The 16492-nt window shown below is 42.5% G+C and overlaps 2 protein-coding genes across 6 annotated transcripts in view; one reads left to right on the plus strand and one right to left on the minus strand.

The window, feature by feature from the left end:
* Window positions 1-15: 15 nt before the first annotated feature.
* FREY1 (Frey regulator of sperm-oocyte fusion 1) lies at window positions 16-4221 on the plus strand. The gene is made up of 3 exons (XM_075188637.1): window positions 16-98; window positions 193-266; window positions 4085-4221. Exons 1-3 carry the CDS (start codon window positions 16-18, stop codon window positions 4219-4221), a joined length of 294 nt encoding a protein of 97 aa, XP_075044738.1.
* MAPK8IP1 (mitogen-activated protein kinase 8 interacting protein 1) overlaps window positions 3455-16492 on the minus strand; it is a 57444-nt gene continuing 44406 nt past the window's right edge. For all 5 annotated transcript variants that reach the window (XM_075188232.1, XM_075188231.1, XM_075188230.1 and 2 more), the window contains exons 8-12: window positions 16264-16370; window positions 10590-10709; window positions 9391-9461; window positions 9184-9282; window positions 3455-6039 (exon numbers count right to left, since the gene is read on the minus strand). In XM_075188232.1, the coding sequence (XP_075044333.1) occupies window positions 5967-6039; window positions 9184-9282; window positions 9391-9461; window positions 10590-10709; window positions 16264-16370 (470 nt within the window). In that variant the 3' untranslated portion in view covers window positions 3455-5966. The remainder of the gene's footprint in view (window positions 6040-9183; window positions 9283-9390; window positions 9462-10589; window positions 10710-16263; window positions 16371-16492) is intronic.

A 16492-nucleotide genomic window follows, 5' to 3' on the forward strand; every position in this document is an offset into this window, starting at 1 on the left:
TAATTGTCTGGCTCCATGTGTGACAGGCACTGTGTGGTCTCTGTGCTGTGCTTCTTGCTTCTCATGGACCTAGTCCCATGTTTCCCAATACTACAAAGGTAAGAGGTATTTAGCTACCATAGTGGACCTGCTTGTTTGGCCTTTGCTGGTGACTATACGGCAGGTGCTGAACTCTCCATCTGTACTCTACAGGGTCCGTCGTTATATCCCCCTTGATTTTGAGGCCCCTTTGGAGATGCCAGTGGAACACTTCGGTCTTGTGGATGGTAATGGGAATTGTCAGATTAGTTTGGTAACTGATAACGCTATACTTGTAATAAATGAGAGTTTAATTTAAAGAACGTAAAACGTTTGGAACCAGGGACGCACTGAAATACATTTTAGAATTGGTTGTAAGATTATGGGGCAAGACACTTCTAACTATTTATATCATTACCTTTTTTTAAATCCATTAAGTGATGTGATGATTGTTAGCTCCCCCTGCAGTTAAACAGCTAAATTACCCTCACCATGAAAAATCCATTTCTATGTTGGTTGCAAAAGTATTCACAGTGGACACCCCCCTGTCACATGTACAGTCCTGGTGGTAAAATGATAGCCAAATCATAGTATTATCTATGAATATATTTGTGGGCCTTAATTAGGTCCCCGTTACGCTGCCTTTTTTTTGTTTTTTTTTTATCTCAAAATAAACCCAAATTTGTCAAGTCTTTCATTATAATTTAAACCCCATATTCCTTTTATTAATAAGGTAACGCCTCTCTGAACCTAAAGTTTTCCTTTATCTTCTTACACATAACTGTCCACACTTTTACCCCATATTTTAGATAACAAGTGATTTATCCCTTGGAATAATGAATTTGCTTCACATTCATATATGCCCATTTAATGCATGCTAGGATTTCATTAGCTCGTGCAGCAGCTGTCTGACACTGTGCACTGCTACTAAGCTTATTGTCTACAAGCATCCCCAAGTCCCCCATTTCAGATCTTCTCATTTCAAATCCCACTTAATTTATTGGTAGCACAATTATTACCACAGTCTAAAATTACATTCATTTTATTTTTATCTTGAATTTTATCTGCCATTTCTATGTTACACTTGTTATATGATCCTTGCAAAAAGCCAGACTGTTGCTGAACGCAAAGAGAGGAAATCTGGTTTCAAATTATAACTCAAAAAACATCCATGACTTTAAGTTCACCCTCATCTTGGTTAAACAAACTTACTTCTACTAAAAAGACCCAAACCTCTGCTTCTGGTTTCACACAGTTGAACGGCACCTGCCCCAATGGTTTTTAGTGAAGACATTGTGGACTACTACAAAAAATAAAATGAATTAAAATCAACACAATTAGAATAGATATTGTGCTACAGTAGAATCTCACCACCCACCTGCATCTCCGTCCTTGGTGCTTTTATCCCAGTAACTGTAGATGAAGTAACTTCATTCTGTTTTCTTCCTGTCCTCTCACATTTCCACTTGATCCAAATCTTACCAACTGCACCCTCTGGCCTTGACCAAATTATGCAACCGTTCCTTCACAGTTACTCTGTCTACAAACGCAACCATCATTCCCATTCACAAGAAACGCTCTCCTCGAGATACTAACCTTTCCACTACTTTCATTTGCTTCAAAACTACTGGATGCTTTGTTTAGAATAGACTGACAAACCTCTAATGGACCCACTTTAATCTGGCTTTCGTTCAACACCCTTCACAGAATCCGCTCTGCTAACAACATCCTCGTACCCAAATCAAAAGGAGAATCTATTTTCTGGTTTTGACCCCCCGCCTACTCCGTCAAATGCTCCTTTACCTTGTCATCCTCAATGCTGCCCTCTCCTGGGGCCTGATTCATCAAGGTACGCAAACTCATAGGCATCTGCTAAACGGGACTTGAGCTACGTAAAACACCACATACACAGCGCAAACAGAGCAGATACGGCACTCAAAGTCAACTCAATCTCAAACTCCAACGCAAATATAAGGGTTTGCGTCACTCAAAGTATGAAACATGAGTTTGCGTACCTTGATGAATCAGGCCCCTGGTTATCATACTTGTCCAACTGATCCTTTAATGGAAACACATCCTCATCCACTCCTCTTTCTATATGAGTACCCCAACTATCAGTCCTCGACCCACCACTGTTCTACGTTTTATACCACTTCTCTTGGTTAAACCGACAACATATGTTGTCAAGTATCACTTGTGTATAGAAGACACCCCGATTTACCTCTTCAACCTAATCTTACTCCCTCTGTATTAGCCAATATTTCAAACTGTCTTTCAGCAATATACTCACAGATGTCTCAAAAGCATTTACATTTAAATCTAGAAAAAACATAACTTATTCTATTTAATCCATCATCTTCCAAACCTCTGTCTGATATCTCTTTAACAGTCAATGGCAACGTCATTCCACCTGCTTTCCATGTTCTCAGTCTCTGTGTCACCCTCAGCTCAACACACTAATGTCTTCTTTACGTTCATATAATTTAATACTCATGCTGCTTCCACTGGTGCAATATCCAAAATACATCCTTTCCTCACATAGGATGCCACCAAATTCCAGCTCCATGCCCTCACCATTTCCCACCTGGATTATTGCAAACTCTGTCTGACTATCCCCCTTTATCAATCATCCTTCCTCATCTGCTGCCCTTATCCAGGGACAAACGCAGGATTTGTAGAGGGGAGTTTCCACACCACACCGCCAGTGGGCGTGACCAGCATGCATGGGGGCGTGGCTATAATTTTCAACAGTGCTTGGCTGCTCTCCAACTGTTCCTAATCCCAATAATATAAATGGGCAATGCTGCGTGCACTACTGTTAGGTGCACACAGCTCTCCCTTTTGAAACAGAGCTGTGTGAAACGGGGGAAGGGTCCAGCCATCTCAATTATAATGTGCCCCAGGCTTGGCGGGGGGATTTCCAGGCACTATGAACCCCCTCGGTTTGCCTATGTTATCCCTTCATTGGCTTCCATAAACTTCAGAATAAAATTTAAAGTGCTGAGCCTTACCTTCAAGTGCCTCAATTATTCCTGTCCTACCTATATATTTGGTCCAGTGTGGTACTCTAGTGTCCTAATGTCTTGCCCTCATAACCTCATCCCATGCATGGTGGCAATACTTCTCTCCCATAGCTCTACTGTCCGAAACTCTACTCCTCACCCTTCCAAATCTTTAACCAGTCCCTGAAGACTCATCTATCTCTATCGCTCTTCTGTCCAATCACTGTTCTTACACCAACTCTGCCTGACAGTAGCACTCACTCTCCCCATCAGTCACTATAACTGATATCCCCCTCCTAGATTGTAAGCTTGTTTGGGCAGTGTCATCTTTACCTTTTGTCTTAAGTCACTGTATGCAAATTGCTTGTTTGTGTCATGATCCTCTCAGCCTATAGCATTGCGTCATATGTTGGCTCTTTATAAATAAAAGGAAATAATAAATATATGTTTTATTAGATATAATATAACTTCAGTATAACATTCCCTGCAGTAGGTTCACTTGGGAAAGGTAGTTGTCTTTCAGAGTTGTTAAAAATTGATTACCCAAAGTAGTACCCCAATTTATATATCGCCCATAACGAGGACTGGACTTTGCTGCCTTTTGTTGTAGCATTAGAGTGAGTCAGGAGACAGGAGAGATTCCGAAGGGGAAAGGGGGAGAGAGAGGAGAGGATAGGAAACCAGGGGAGGGGGTGCGGGTAGAGGGGCTGGGGTGCCAGGACCAGGGTAAAATAAACGTAGTATCAATGAATATATATTATTGTCATTTTCCCCTTTAATCTCTGCCCTGTCCGACTTCCCGTTCTCACTTCTTCCCCATGCTGAGGAACGCTACTTCTTAACGAGTTACATTATTAAAAGAAAAAAAAAACATTTTTCACATTGGGTTAGAATTCTTCTTCCACTATTTACTAGGGGTGAATTTCTCTTTATAAAGTCAATATTTTATACACAATTTCTCATGAACTCTGCAGACAACATCCATCATTATATACATCATGCTGTCTGCGCAGGGTGGAGAAGTAATATCCTTATTTTCACGTTGTAACATTCTTTCGCTGCAGATTATGGGGTGCAGCCCAAGCACCCTGCTTTGATTCACCGCGTCACCCGTAAGAAGCCGGAAGGGTTATTACAGGCCAGGAAAAGCAAGAGAGACGAGCCAGACATCGGGGAGCTGTATTACGATGACTTCATGTGAGACGGTCTTTCCTTAAGGAGCTGGTTCGGTGCTGACGACACTGGGGCCAGAAGTCCATGGACGTTCTGCTGAAATCTGCGGTGGATCTTAGGTTTGGAGTTTGGTCAGCAATGTTTATCCTTCATGAATAAAAACGGGTGACCTTGTTCACGTTGATGACGTCACACGTTCTTATGTGACTGTATGAACTTACATTCATGATATCGCACCTCTTTCTCTCAATCCATGCCACTGGCTATGTCATTGTCTCTTGTACGCGCACATTCTCAGGTAATGTCAATCAAGGTCACTGAAGCGGATAATAAGTAAATCTCAGGCTGTTTATTGAGGAGACACAAGCTGCCCTCTGCCCCCAACCCACAGGGATAACCCTTTACGCCTTAAACAAACCCAAGAGCTGACATTCTGTGCTTTTAAAGGGCCACTAACCTTAAATTAAAAGTTGATCCAATATGAAAAGGTTTCTGTGACCCCCAAATATATAGGTATAATTCTTATATATTTGACAATATTTGTTATATCAATTATAATGATATATTTATCTCAACAAGCTATTGTCCTCTCTTATCAGGCATTTTAGCCTCATCACTGTGGCACTTTGTCCCTAGGGAATTGATAGGCCGCATGTCATGTCACAGTGATGTCACTGGTTCCTAGGGAATGGATAGGCTGCAGCTCATGTCTCAGTGATGTCACTGGTTCCTAGGGAATGGATAGGCTGCATGTCATGTCTCAGTGATGTCACTGGTTCCTAGGGAACTGATAGGCTGCATGTCATGTCTCAGTGATGTCACTGGTTCCTAGTGTATTGACAAACTGCATTAATCAATGAATACAATGTGGCATCGGCTACACTTTGTCTGTTACACAGGAAATCTAGTGTGCAAAGAAACTAATGCTTCCCCCATGATAGAAACCTAATAATAAACATGTTTAGTTCTAATAATCTCTCAAAAATGTTGCATTTGTGTGTGTGACTGTCAGGATTGGTTTTTTAATGTAAAGTAATGTGCATTTTAGGTCTAGTGGGCCTTGAATATTTCACTAACAGCGAAGAAAACCAAAGCAAGCTCCACGTTTAGCCTCTCCGGAACATCAGTCTAGTATGAAGCACACTTACAATTCCTGGCACACTCGTTACACACTGCGTCACTATATTCCTTGTTACTTACATACTCTCCCCATCCACCTCTACCCTCTGCTTGTGTCGCACTTTACATATCCCCCATCGCTTCTCTGAGACGTCTCCATCCCTCTGCATGTTACTCAGTGATGCACACCGCTATTAATATACAATAGTTTAATGCACGCGCAGTCACTCACTAGCCCTTTCGTTATATAAATACTATATTTGTTGGTACACAGTGTCTTAGTACACACAGACGCCGGCATGCAAAAACAGTGTTGTACACTTCATCCCTCTCACTCGCTGACTCCTGCTACCACATTCACTCATCCTCGCACGTTTTATTTGCAGTGGAGGGGGATGCACTTGTCTGCTGGCACCCCTCGCTCCTTGGATATGCACGGTGGGGTTAGGGGCAGAGCCGAGGAGGGAGAAGATTATTGGGGAAAGTTATAAGATGGAACAACAATCGCTCGCCCCGGCTGACATTCACACACCCAGATCACCAGTCCTTCAGGGCGGAGGCGCAGGGGAGCGCCAGGCTCTGTCCTCTCACCAGTCCGGCAGCTTCCTGCTCCTAGGTCAGCACTTAGTCCATGCACAGAACAGGTTTCAGTGGCTACTCCAGGTATATATCTTCTGTGGGAAATGTGTACTCCACCACCTCTTTGTAAAACTGCTGGAAGGCTCTCCTGTAAGAAATAGACACGTTTCCTATGAGAAGGACGCAATCCAATACGAGTGTGAAGGAGAATATACTGTAATAGGTATTTGGTCATGAATAATAAATTAATTTGTTATACTTTAAAGGGACACTCAATTTACATTTTTTCTTTTTTTTTTTCTTTTTATTTGCCTACTTATTGAACTTCCTGGGGCCATATCCAAACTGAACTGTATCACCATATCACACTGCACTTAGCTGCAGGGTAAATGTTCTTACTGTGTACCATTTTTTTTATACATGATAAATGTTTTATATAATGCTATCTCATCTTCTCCCCTGCGCCCCCCTCCACTCAGTACTAGGGTACTAGTCTCCCCGCCCTGCGTCCCCCTCCAGTCAGTGCTAGGGTACCTCGTCTCCTCCCCTGCGTCCCTCTCCAGTCAGTGCTAGGGTACATAGTCTCCTCCCCTGCGTCCCCCTCCAATCAGTGCTAGGGTACCTCGTCTCCTCCCCTGCACCCCCCTCCAGTCAGTGCTAGGGTACCTCGTCTCCTCCCCTGCACCCCCCTCCAGTCAGTGCTAGGGTACCTCGTCTCCTCACCTGTGTCCCCCTCCAATCAGTGCTAGGGTACCTCGTCTCCTCCCCTGCACCCCCCTCCAGTCAGTGCTAGGGTACCTCGTCTCCTCCCCTGCACCCCCCTCCAGTCAGTGCTAGGGTACCTCGTCTCCTCACCTGTGTCCCCCTCCAGTCAGTGCTAGGGTACCTCGTCTCCTCCCCTGCACCCCCCTCCAGTCAGTGCTAGGGTACCTCGTCTCCTCCCCTGCACCCCCCTCCAGTCAGTGCTAGGGTACCTAGTCTCCTCCCCTGCACCCCCCTCCAGTCAGTGCTAGGGTACCTCGTCTCCTCCCCTGCACCCCCCTCCAGTCAGTGCTAGGGTACCTCGTCTCCTCCCCTGCGTCCCCCTCCAGTCAGTGCTAGGGTACCTAGTCTCCCTGCCCTGCGTCCCCCTCCAGTCAGTGCTAGGGTACCTCGTCTCCTCCCCTGGGTCTCCCTCCAGTCAGTGCTAGGGTACCTCATGTCCTCCCCTAGGTCCCCCTCCACTCCGTGCTAGGGTACATTGTATGAAGGCTAGAATTTGTATTATTTTTCCATAAAGATTTTTTTTGAACACAGCCAGTGGAGATTGCGCGGATCTATTCAGTTAGAAATAGTGTGGGTGTATTTATTCTAACTTACCTGTTTATGTATAATGTACACTTAATTATAGACTTATCGGTTAGACAGGGACCCCATTGAGGGATCGCATTCATTGATTACCCAGACCTTCTATCACCCCGGTGTCAGTAGCAGTCCTAGCGCTTTACAGCACAGGGCTGGTGAACTCTGCCCTGACTAGTCCGGGAGCTGGTAATGAATATAAAAGTGCCCCCACAATGCTGATTTAACCAATATAGTAATATTCAGCAGTGGGCTTTATTAATTATTATTATTATATAATGTACTTATTAGCATGACCTTTCCCCTCCTTTACAAATTTTAGAACCACCATCTACCAGAAAAAGCAATTCAAAAAATAACACCCCCACGTCTCTAAAACTGACCACAGGCAATAAGATCCTGCAGCTCAGGCCGAGCACTAAGCAACAGGATTAGAGTCGAATTTGACCACACAACCAAGTGACCAGCACAAAATCTGTCCGACAAGTGTTTGGGACGATCAACTGGACTTCTTCCAACGTCATTGTGGTCGATTCTGCTCCACACACGCTGCGGTATTGGGCTAACTGCTCGATACCGCAGCGTGTTTAGCCAGCATTACATAGATGTTGATTCAACAAAACACACTCCCGCATCCCTTTGTTCACAAAAATCAACAGCAAGGTGAAAAGTTGTATATAACAAAGGCTAGCCTGTGGCTCTCTGCTATTGTGAAAATACTAGTTCTAGTTTGGCAGATGTGATAGAACTTGTAGTTCAACAGGAGCTATTTCAACCACAGGTCACCCAATTTTGATGTATGAAGTCTTATTTTGCTTGAGCTTGTGTCCTCAGCACTGTACAGAGAACTCAATCACATCAGCGCAAACAGAGGACAGCAACTATTAGTGCTGTGTTAAATACAAAAAGTTATCTTGTTTTTTCTATATTTGGTGATAGTATTTAAGGAAAGGCAGCCCCACATATAAAACGATCAGAATCATGTTTTCCCTTTGTTCTTTATTTCATTTAAGAATTGTGCTGCCTTTCTCAGATTCACTTAATGATTGTCAAGTTCCTCAATCTTTCATTTATGGCTTAGAATAAGTTGGCACTCTGTCATTTGGGAGAGTTTTGTTTTCAATGCCTACATGCAATTCTATATAGTACAACTAGGGGGCGCTCCACAATTGCAGAGTTTTCTATCATTCACATAAAGGACATGTAGGCTCAGTCGGACACAATTGTTTTTAGTGGTGCTATATAGGGATACTGATCATCGAATCTTCAGAGCAAGCTGCATTTAGGATGGTGCATTACTACATGATCTTAACACAAGAGTTATAATCCATTAGTGCCTGCGGCTGACAGGCATAAACTCTGTGGGCCTGAGTAAATGTTCTCCGGGACAAACCATGTTACAATGCAAGGGGTGCAAATTAGTTTATTATTCTGCACATAAGTTAAATACTGCCTGTTTTTTCATCTAGCACACAAATACTTGACGTTATTTTTACACTGAAATTTACAGTTCATCTAGGACATGCCCTACTCCAACTATAAATCTGTCCCCACATTTTAAATTTACCCCCCCTCCCCCCTCCAATTCAACGTGGTTTTACCCAGGTGCAAAATTACTCCTTTATGCTTTAATGACTCAGGCCCTGTATGTGTACATTTTGCTGTTGGCAATGCATTTTTTACTGCATGTTAAACCACAAGCAAAAATTGCATATGAATTAAATTTGATTTATTTAGCACGAGAATTATATGCGTTTACAAATGCAATCTGCGTTATTTCAATGTTTGTGACAAAACAGGACATTGCCATCTTCTCCAAGCTAAAACCTCATCTACATGTACCTAAATTGAATCAGAAAAGCATCGTAAACACAGAATTCTACCTCCAGTGTGTACGTAGCCTAACAGTGCTGTACGGGTTACCAGAACCACACAAATGCCTCAGACTTACCCGACAGATTCTGCCAGGGGTTTGGTAGATTCTTCAGAGACAAACACATGACATGCAAACCGGTGGTCTGAAGGATGCTTAGTGATGAAGCCAAAATATCTAGGCGTGGGAAGAAAGGGAGCATAGTTAGATAGCGAGCAATAAACAAGCGACGAGGGAAGAAGAGAAAGAAAGGAAAAGCAGTGGAATCTGCCCCCTGTCACTCACTTGCTGTTTTTAGGGTGGTAACCGCAGAAGGAGATATTCTTTAACTGGAAGAAATGGCTGCACGTGTTCACCTGCAAGGAAGGGGACACAGGACAGATACTGAGACCAAGAAACTGATACCAAGATTTGGGGTACACAGCTCACACAGAGGAACGGGATACAATATTACATCGGTTTTATCACCACTCCCCAAAGTACTGGCTAGAGAACGTCTATAAAGCATTTTTTATTATAGGTCCCAGCCGTCAGTAAATTTACTGACAGTCAAAATGAGATACAGGTTTTCCTGTCAGTAAGAAAACCAGATCAGTAAAGATACGAGACACTATTCTCCTTATTTTCAGTCTTGAGCCTTTGATGTCCTCTAGATGCCATTACTTCCTATCTTTGTGATTGTCTTTCAGCAAAAAATGTATAGAAAAATATAAAAAATAAAATTAAATGATAAAATTATTATAAAATTATTCAATTATAAAAAATAATTTTAAGAGTTGACAATTGCTAATTAGAAGAATGGTCAATGCTCTGAGGTAATTGCTGTATGAAAGGATAATTTGACATAACGAAGGATAATTAATGTCCTAACTATAAACGAGTTTCAAAAAGGTCCCCTAATGTCTTCCGCACCCATCGCTGAATATTATATCACCTGTATTATCAGACAAAGTCCTTGGGCTAGATTTAATAAACTGCGGGTTTGAAAAAGTGGAGATGTTGCCTATAGCAACCAATCAGATTCTAGCTGTCATTTTGTAGAATGTACTAAATAAATGATAACTAGAATCTGATTGGTTGCTATAGGCAACATCTCCACTTTTTCTAACCCGCAGTTTAGTAAATATACCCCCTTGAGTATATACAGACTTTATCATTTACCATGCTTGAACATTTAAAAAAAAAAAATGGTGCTGGTACTTTTAATGATGGTGTTCCTAAGGGTCCAACGCTCAGTAGGTGGTGAGGAAAATATTCACATAATAGTCTCCCATAAAACAGTATTTGACGACTACACAGTGGAGGCCGCCATTTTGTTAAATAAACCAATATTCAATCTTATCGCAAAGTGCCTCAAGTGAGATCACGATTTTCCAGTGAACGGAGAGGCTGCCCTGAGATAAATATTGCTTCAGCCACACAAAATGGCTGCCTCCACAGTGTGTCGGTAACAAATAAACTTTAACCGGTTATGGATGCCGTACCTGGCTGTGATCTTGAGGGTCCTCCCCATGCACTGCGATCTTTAACCCCCGCAAGCTGATCTCCAGGACACAGCTTGACGGAGGGTTTGACAGCACTGTAAGGCGACGAGACATAGCAATCTGAAAATAGCAAGTAACTGTTATTATTAACAATTATATGGCACCAGCATAGTCTGCAGCGCTTTACAATTGGGAAGAGACATAGTAATAAAGCAAGGCTGGGGGCTACATTTACTAAACTGCGAGTTTGAAAAAGCTGAGATGTTGCCTATAGCAACCAATCAGATTATACCTGTCATTTTGTTGAAAGTACTAAATAAATTAATCTGATTGGTTGCTATAGGCAACATCTCCACTTTTTCAAACTCGCAGTTTAGTAAATATACCCATGGTTATTAATAGACAGAGGTAAGAGGGCGCTGCTCTCAAGCTTACAGTCTATAGGGCAACAGGAGTTTGATGCATGAGGTTAAGTGCCACAGATTGTACACGCTTGCAGGGCTATGTGACGCAGCAATGCTTGTTTGGGGACCAGCAGGTTGTTTGAGCATAGAAAGAAAACAAGTTTTGCGTGAACTGTGTAAAGAGATGGTAATCCGGTAGAATAGCCTGAAAAGGTTAAGAAGACGGTTCAGGAAGTTTGCCTGAAGAAGTGAGTTTTCAGGGGAAGCGTGCAGGTTTGGGAGCGAGCGGAAAGTGTTGTTGTACGAGGGAAAGACTTTCACAAAGTGGGAGCACAGGAGACATTGAACAACACATTTGTGAGGGTCAAGTGAACGGGTGGTATGGTGGGAGGGGAAGAAGAGGATAGAGACTTTGGGGTATATTTACTAAACTGGAGATTTGAAAGAATGGAGATGTTGCCTATAGCAACCAATCAGATTCCAGCTGTCATTTTGTAGAATGTACTAAATAAATGACAGCTAGAATTTGATTGGTTGCTATAGGCAACATCACCACTTTTTTCAACCCCGCGGTTTAGTACATATACGTCTTCATTTGGTGGATCAGAAAAAGAAGGTTTTTGAGGGTGCAGATAAGGATGTGAGAAATAAAATCAGCAAGTTCCATTGTTCATGCAGTTTCTGGATGTTGCAGAAGAAGATTGCTGCTTGTGGTCCCCAGGTGTTGTACAATGCAGTTAAACTGTCTTGTTTATCTGATTTCCCATCACTTTGTAAGTGGATGACTTAGATGGGGATTCACAGTTGCAATCTCCTAGAATGCCTTGCAAGATATCATGTGTCTTATTCACATTAACAGATCTATGTAAGCAAATTGCTGTAATGCTGCATTTAGGCAGAACAGGGACATGTACATAAAATTCTATATAACAACATTTTTTTTTATAAATCTCCTGATCCCCTATGTCAGGCTTGGCTAACCTGTGGCCCTCCAGGTGTTGTGAAACTACAAGCCCCAGCATGCTTTGCCAATATGTAGCAGCTTATTGTTGGAAGGGTATGCTGGGACTTGTAGTTTCACAACATCTGGAGTGCCACAGGTTAGCCAAGCCTGTCCTATGTGGTCAAGCCCCAGTTAAAAGGCCACTGAATTTCACTCTCCTTATCTGGGATACTCCCTAGAGCTTTCATCCATCATTTGGCAGATGAACGCTGATTCCATTTGTCTCTTTATCTCTTTTACATTGGAGACTCCTTCTCCTTATGTCTGTAGGTGGCAGTGTCGCATACACTGTCTATTATGAGTTCAATCAATGCCTACAGGCTTTCCACACCATACTAAAGAGAGGCGTCCTCATCAATAACAGTGACACCAAACGGTGCATTCGTTTTAATTCAATAAACTAACATGACAGTAATATTTCTTTTCTTGTGCTAAACATATTTAAAGCCATATTTAGCCGACAGCTGCTCCTTAACTCATTTGCTTGTAACTAGCTCATTATCTTAAATCTGTTCAGCAAGTCATAAGGTATCAAATCTAAGCACCCGAATTCTGGTTCCAAAGCCTTAATGTAGCAAATTGCAACGGAGGAGACCCGTAGGTGTATAGATGTTTTATCCAGCAGCAAGACCCATAGAAGACAGCAATGGTACTTACAAAGCAACCACTCCCTCCGGAGCAGGAGAAAGCACCGAGATACGGGTGTTGACAGAGAAATGATGCCAGCTATTACTGCACCGATTGACAAAACAATTACCAAATCCCCGCAGGACATGGTCTGAGGTTTTTGACATAGGCTAATAGATTCTCTGAAGCAGAAGCCAGGTTAGTGGCATTAGAAGACGAGCTGGAAAATATTCACAATCAGATAAAGGACTTGCTTAAAAATATAGTAATCCTGGTTGGCCGGCCGGAGGGAATTGCTGCAGCAGAGATCTCCGCTTCCCTGATTTGCTAGATCCTTACAGACATTCACCAATTATGCTCTCGGAACATTCTGAGAGTGCTGGGCCTGGAAAGGGGATTATAAAAGCGGAGACATTATAATAAATTGGACCCGCAGGAAGTTGGACCCTGCTCCCGCTTCACACAGCTCTGCTTAAAAAAAGGGAGAGCTGCGTACACCTAACAGTAGTGCACGCAGCATTGCCCATGTATATTATGGGGATAGGAAGAGTTGGAGAGCAGCCAAGCACTGTCGAAAAATTATAGCTACGCCCCCATGCATGCTGGTTATGCACACTGGCGGCGTGGTGTGGAAACCCCCCTCTACAAATCCTGCGTTTGCCCCTGCAGATGGGTCAACCCCATTCATTGTAAGGTTGTAAAGGTGACAGAGAATCAAGATATGAACTTGAAAAATCTGCTGGTGCCAATAGTACAGATGTTTGGTGCACATTCAGTAGATTATAAAACCATGTCTACTGGGTACACGACAGAAAACAATAACCCAAATATGTTACGCTGATCCACATCCTGTAATGTCTGAACATACTCCAGTAAGTGTCACGTTGTTAGAAGACAGCAAGGAAATCTATTATGGAGTCCTCCCTCAGCACAAAACCTGTCGGCTATTAACAGGTTAGTGGTGAGAATTTGATTCCATTAATAACCAGCATCAAAATAAAACTGCCCTATATACGGAAAATGACAACACAGTTCTGAGAAGATGACTCATATTTCATATAAACCAACCTTAAACGCAAACCCAGGGAGGGCTATACAGCAATGGGTAAGATATAAGCGGCACATGTTAACTTCCTATGATTCAGAGGATATATGTCTTAAAGCCACAGCACAATGTGATCTGTGGATGAGTAGACAAGATAAGCTCATATGGTTGTATAAAGACCTTGAACTACATGAGTGCGGTTAACAAGGCACATTCTGGCCAATATGTTTAGGCGAAGGACTCCTACAAACATGTTCTCCAGTTACAAGATACAAATGGTTAAATAAGGCTCATCAGAAGGTTAATAAGATACTAGAATTTTTATCTAGTGGTTTCATGATGTCACAGAACAAGAAGGGAACAATCATTTTTATACTTCATTGCGCTAGAGGAAGACCTTTTGAGAACAGTTGGGACTTTTAAAAAGTGAAGGCACTAGGCCCAGATGGGTACCCAAGCTCAATATTTTTAAAGCTACTAACAGGGTAAATATTCTAATCATTGCTAGAGGTATATTATTGATTTTGATAAGGAAATAAACTGAGAGTTTATTAGGGAAGAGTGAACAATTATCACTAACAAACATGATGGCGGACGGCCTAGTGGTGATTGTGTCAAGTAGCATTCATCCTAATTAAATAGGATTTGTAAAGCAGGGCTCGATGATGGCCAATATTAATAAGGTCTTAGCAGTATTGGGGGCAGTAGGAAAGTCAGGAATACAGGGCAGTGAATCTCATATTTGATGTGGAAAAGGGCCTTGATAATGTCAACTGATTGTGGCTAGAGAGAATTCTACACATCAGAATTCAGGGGCCCTCCTAAAATTGCTGGCACACTTGTGTTCATATCCCTTTGCTAGAGAGAACACCCTGAAACTTTTTTGCCCCCTAGGCACAGTGGCTCAGTGGTCAGCACATCTGCCTCACAGCACTGGGGTCATGAGTTTGATTCCCGACCATGACCTTATCTGTGTGGAGTTTGTATATTCTCCCCGTTTTTGCGTGGGGGTGCTCCGGTTTCCTCCCACACTCCAAAAACATACTGGTAGGTTAATTGGCTGCTATCAAAATTGACCCTAGTCTCTCCCTCTCTGTCTGTGTGTGACTATATTAGGGAATTTAGTCTGTAAGCCCCAATGGGGCAGGGACTGATGTGAGTGAGTTCTCTGTACAGCGCTGCAGAATTAGTGGCGTTATATAAATAAATGATGATGATACTTGCTAGATCTCTGGACATTTGGAACTGAAGAAGTTCACGTAACCGTGTTTGCAGATAATGTTCTAATATTTATCTGACATCTAGAATGTAACACAATAGACGGGCTGAAGAAATCAGAAACTCTCTGGGTTTAAGTTAAATACATTTAAGGAAGATCTGCTGCTTCTGTGCCCAAATACGGACCACGCATAGACCTCATCTATGGGGCTCAATCACCATTATCGTTTATTTATATAGCGCCAGGAAATTCCGCAGCGCTTTACAATTGGGAACAAACAGTAATAAAACAATACTGGGTAATACAGAGAGAGAGGAAAGAATGCTCTGCCACAAGATTACAATCTATGGGAATGTAGACACATCCGCCATCACTTACCTAGGCATTATAAAATAGCAAGATTGTCATCTTTACTCGATAAATTATCCTCTCCATATCAACAACATTGTAAAGTAACTAGATCACTGGTTCTCTCCCCGCTTTCCACACTGGGAAGATGCCAGTAATTACAAGGGGACGTTTTGCTTGCTTTCTATACCAACAACAGACTATACCGATCTCAGTGAAATAAAAAAACTAAGTACAACATTTGGCTGCTTCATATGGAAGGGGGAAAAAAATAAAGTCTAGCATCCTTGAATTTCCATCTTACGATGAGGAATGGTGAGATCAAACTCCCTAGTGTGTGAGTGTATAATTTAGAATGTAATTTCAAGCAGGTTTCACAGTCATTGGGGGGAATTCAAGGAGTGCCTCCGGAACAATCGCGAGGGCGCTAGAGGTGCGTAGGAAGATCGGCGATGTTGGGGTATTGTAATGTTCGGCTGCACATCCCACAGAATTTAATTTCATATGTTGAGTGAACTAGGCACGGGCGACTGGGAGTAGAGATTGGGGAGTCTTGGCAGGTATTGGAAGTCGTAGCCTCATACTAGGGGAGACTGTCGCTTCTACGTGCAGGAGGCCGACGTAGTGTCTTGTAAGGAGGGGGTATGTTGCAGTATCTGGGTAACATTTCAGTTAGGACTGGCATTATATAGTGCAGTACACCTGAAGTGTCAGCTCTCCGTCCAATGACTATGCCCACAGTAGCATGAAACATTGTTGGTAAACAGGTAGCGTGACATTTGGCATGTATTACTTGCTGGCGGGGAAGGGAAAAGAGAAGTAGGGGTTTAGGAGCGAAAAGGTTGAAAACTATAGCTGAACAGTACACACACGTTTTAGAACACACACACACACACACACACACACACAAGTTTTAGATCAACCTAGAAGAAAAATCAGGAAGAGTTTTTGCACATACCAAGTTGTATACAACACAAAAAGAAAGAACAACATTGAGTCCCTGTAAGCATAAGAACTGGCATATTCACCTTTTGCATGGCAGTGCAGAGAACGTCTGTCCCCTTGTGATACGGAACCTGCACCGAACCGAGAAACTTCACCCAAAACTGATCCACCCAATCAGAGGCTCGAGTCTCTGAATAGACAAAGCAGAAACCACAGATCACGATACCCATATCACTTTCTCTATTTACAACCTAATGCAACATATTGAACCAATTGACTCAGGATTTAATATTATATTCACAAAACACAAAA

The sequence above is a fragment of the Mixophyes fleayi genome, chromosome 10 (assembly GCF_038048845.1).
Source record: "Mixophyes fleayi isolate aMixFle1 chromosome 10, aMixFle1.hap1, whole genome shotgun sequence".
Taxonomy (NCBI): domain Eukaryota; kingdom Metazoa; phylum Chordata; class Amphibia; order Anura; family Limnodynastidae; genus Mixophyes; species Mixophyes fleayi.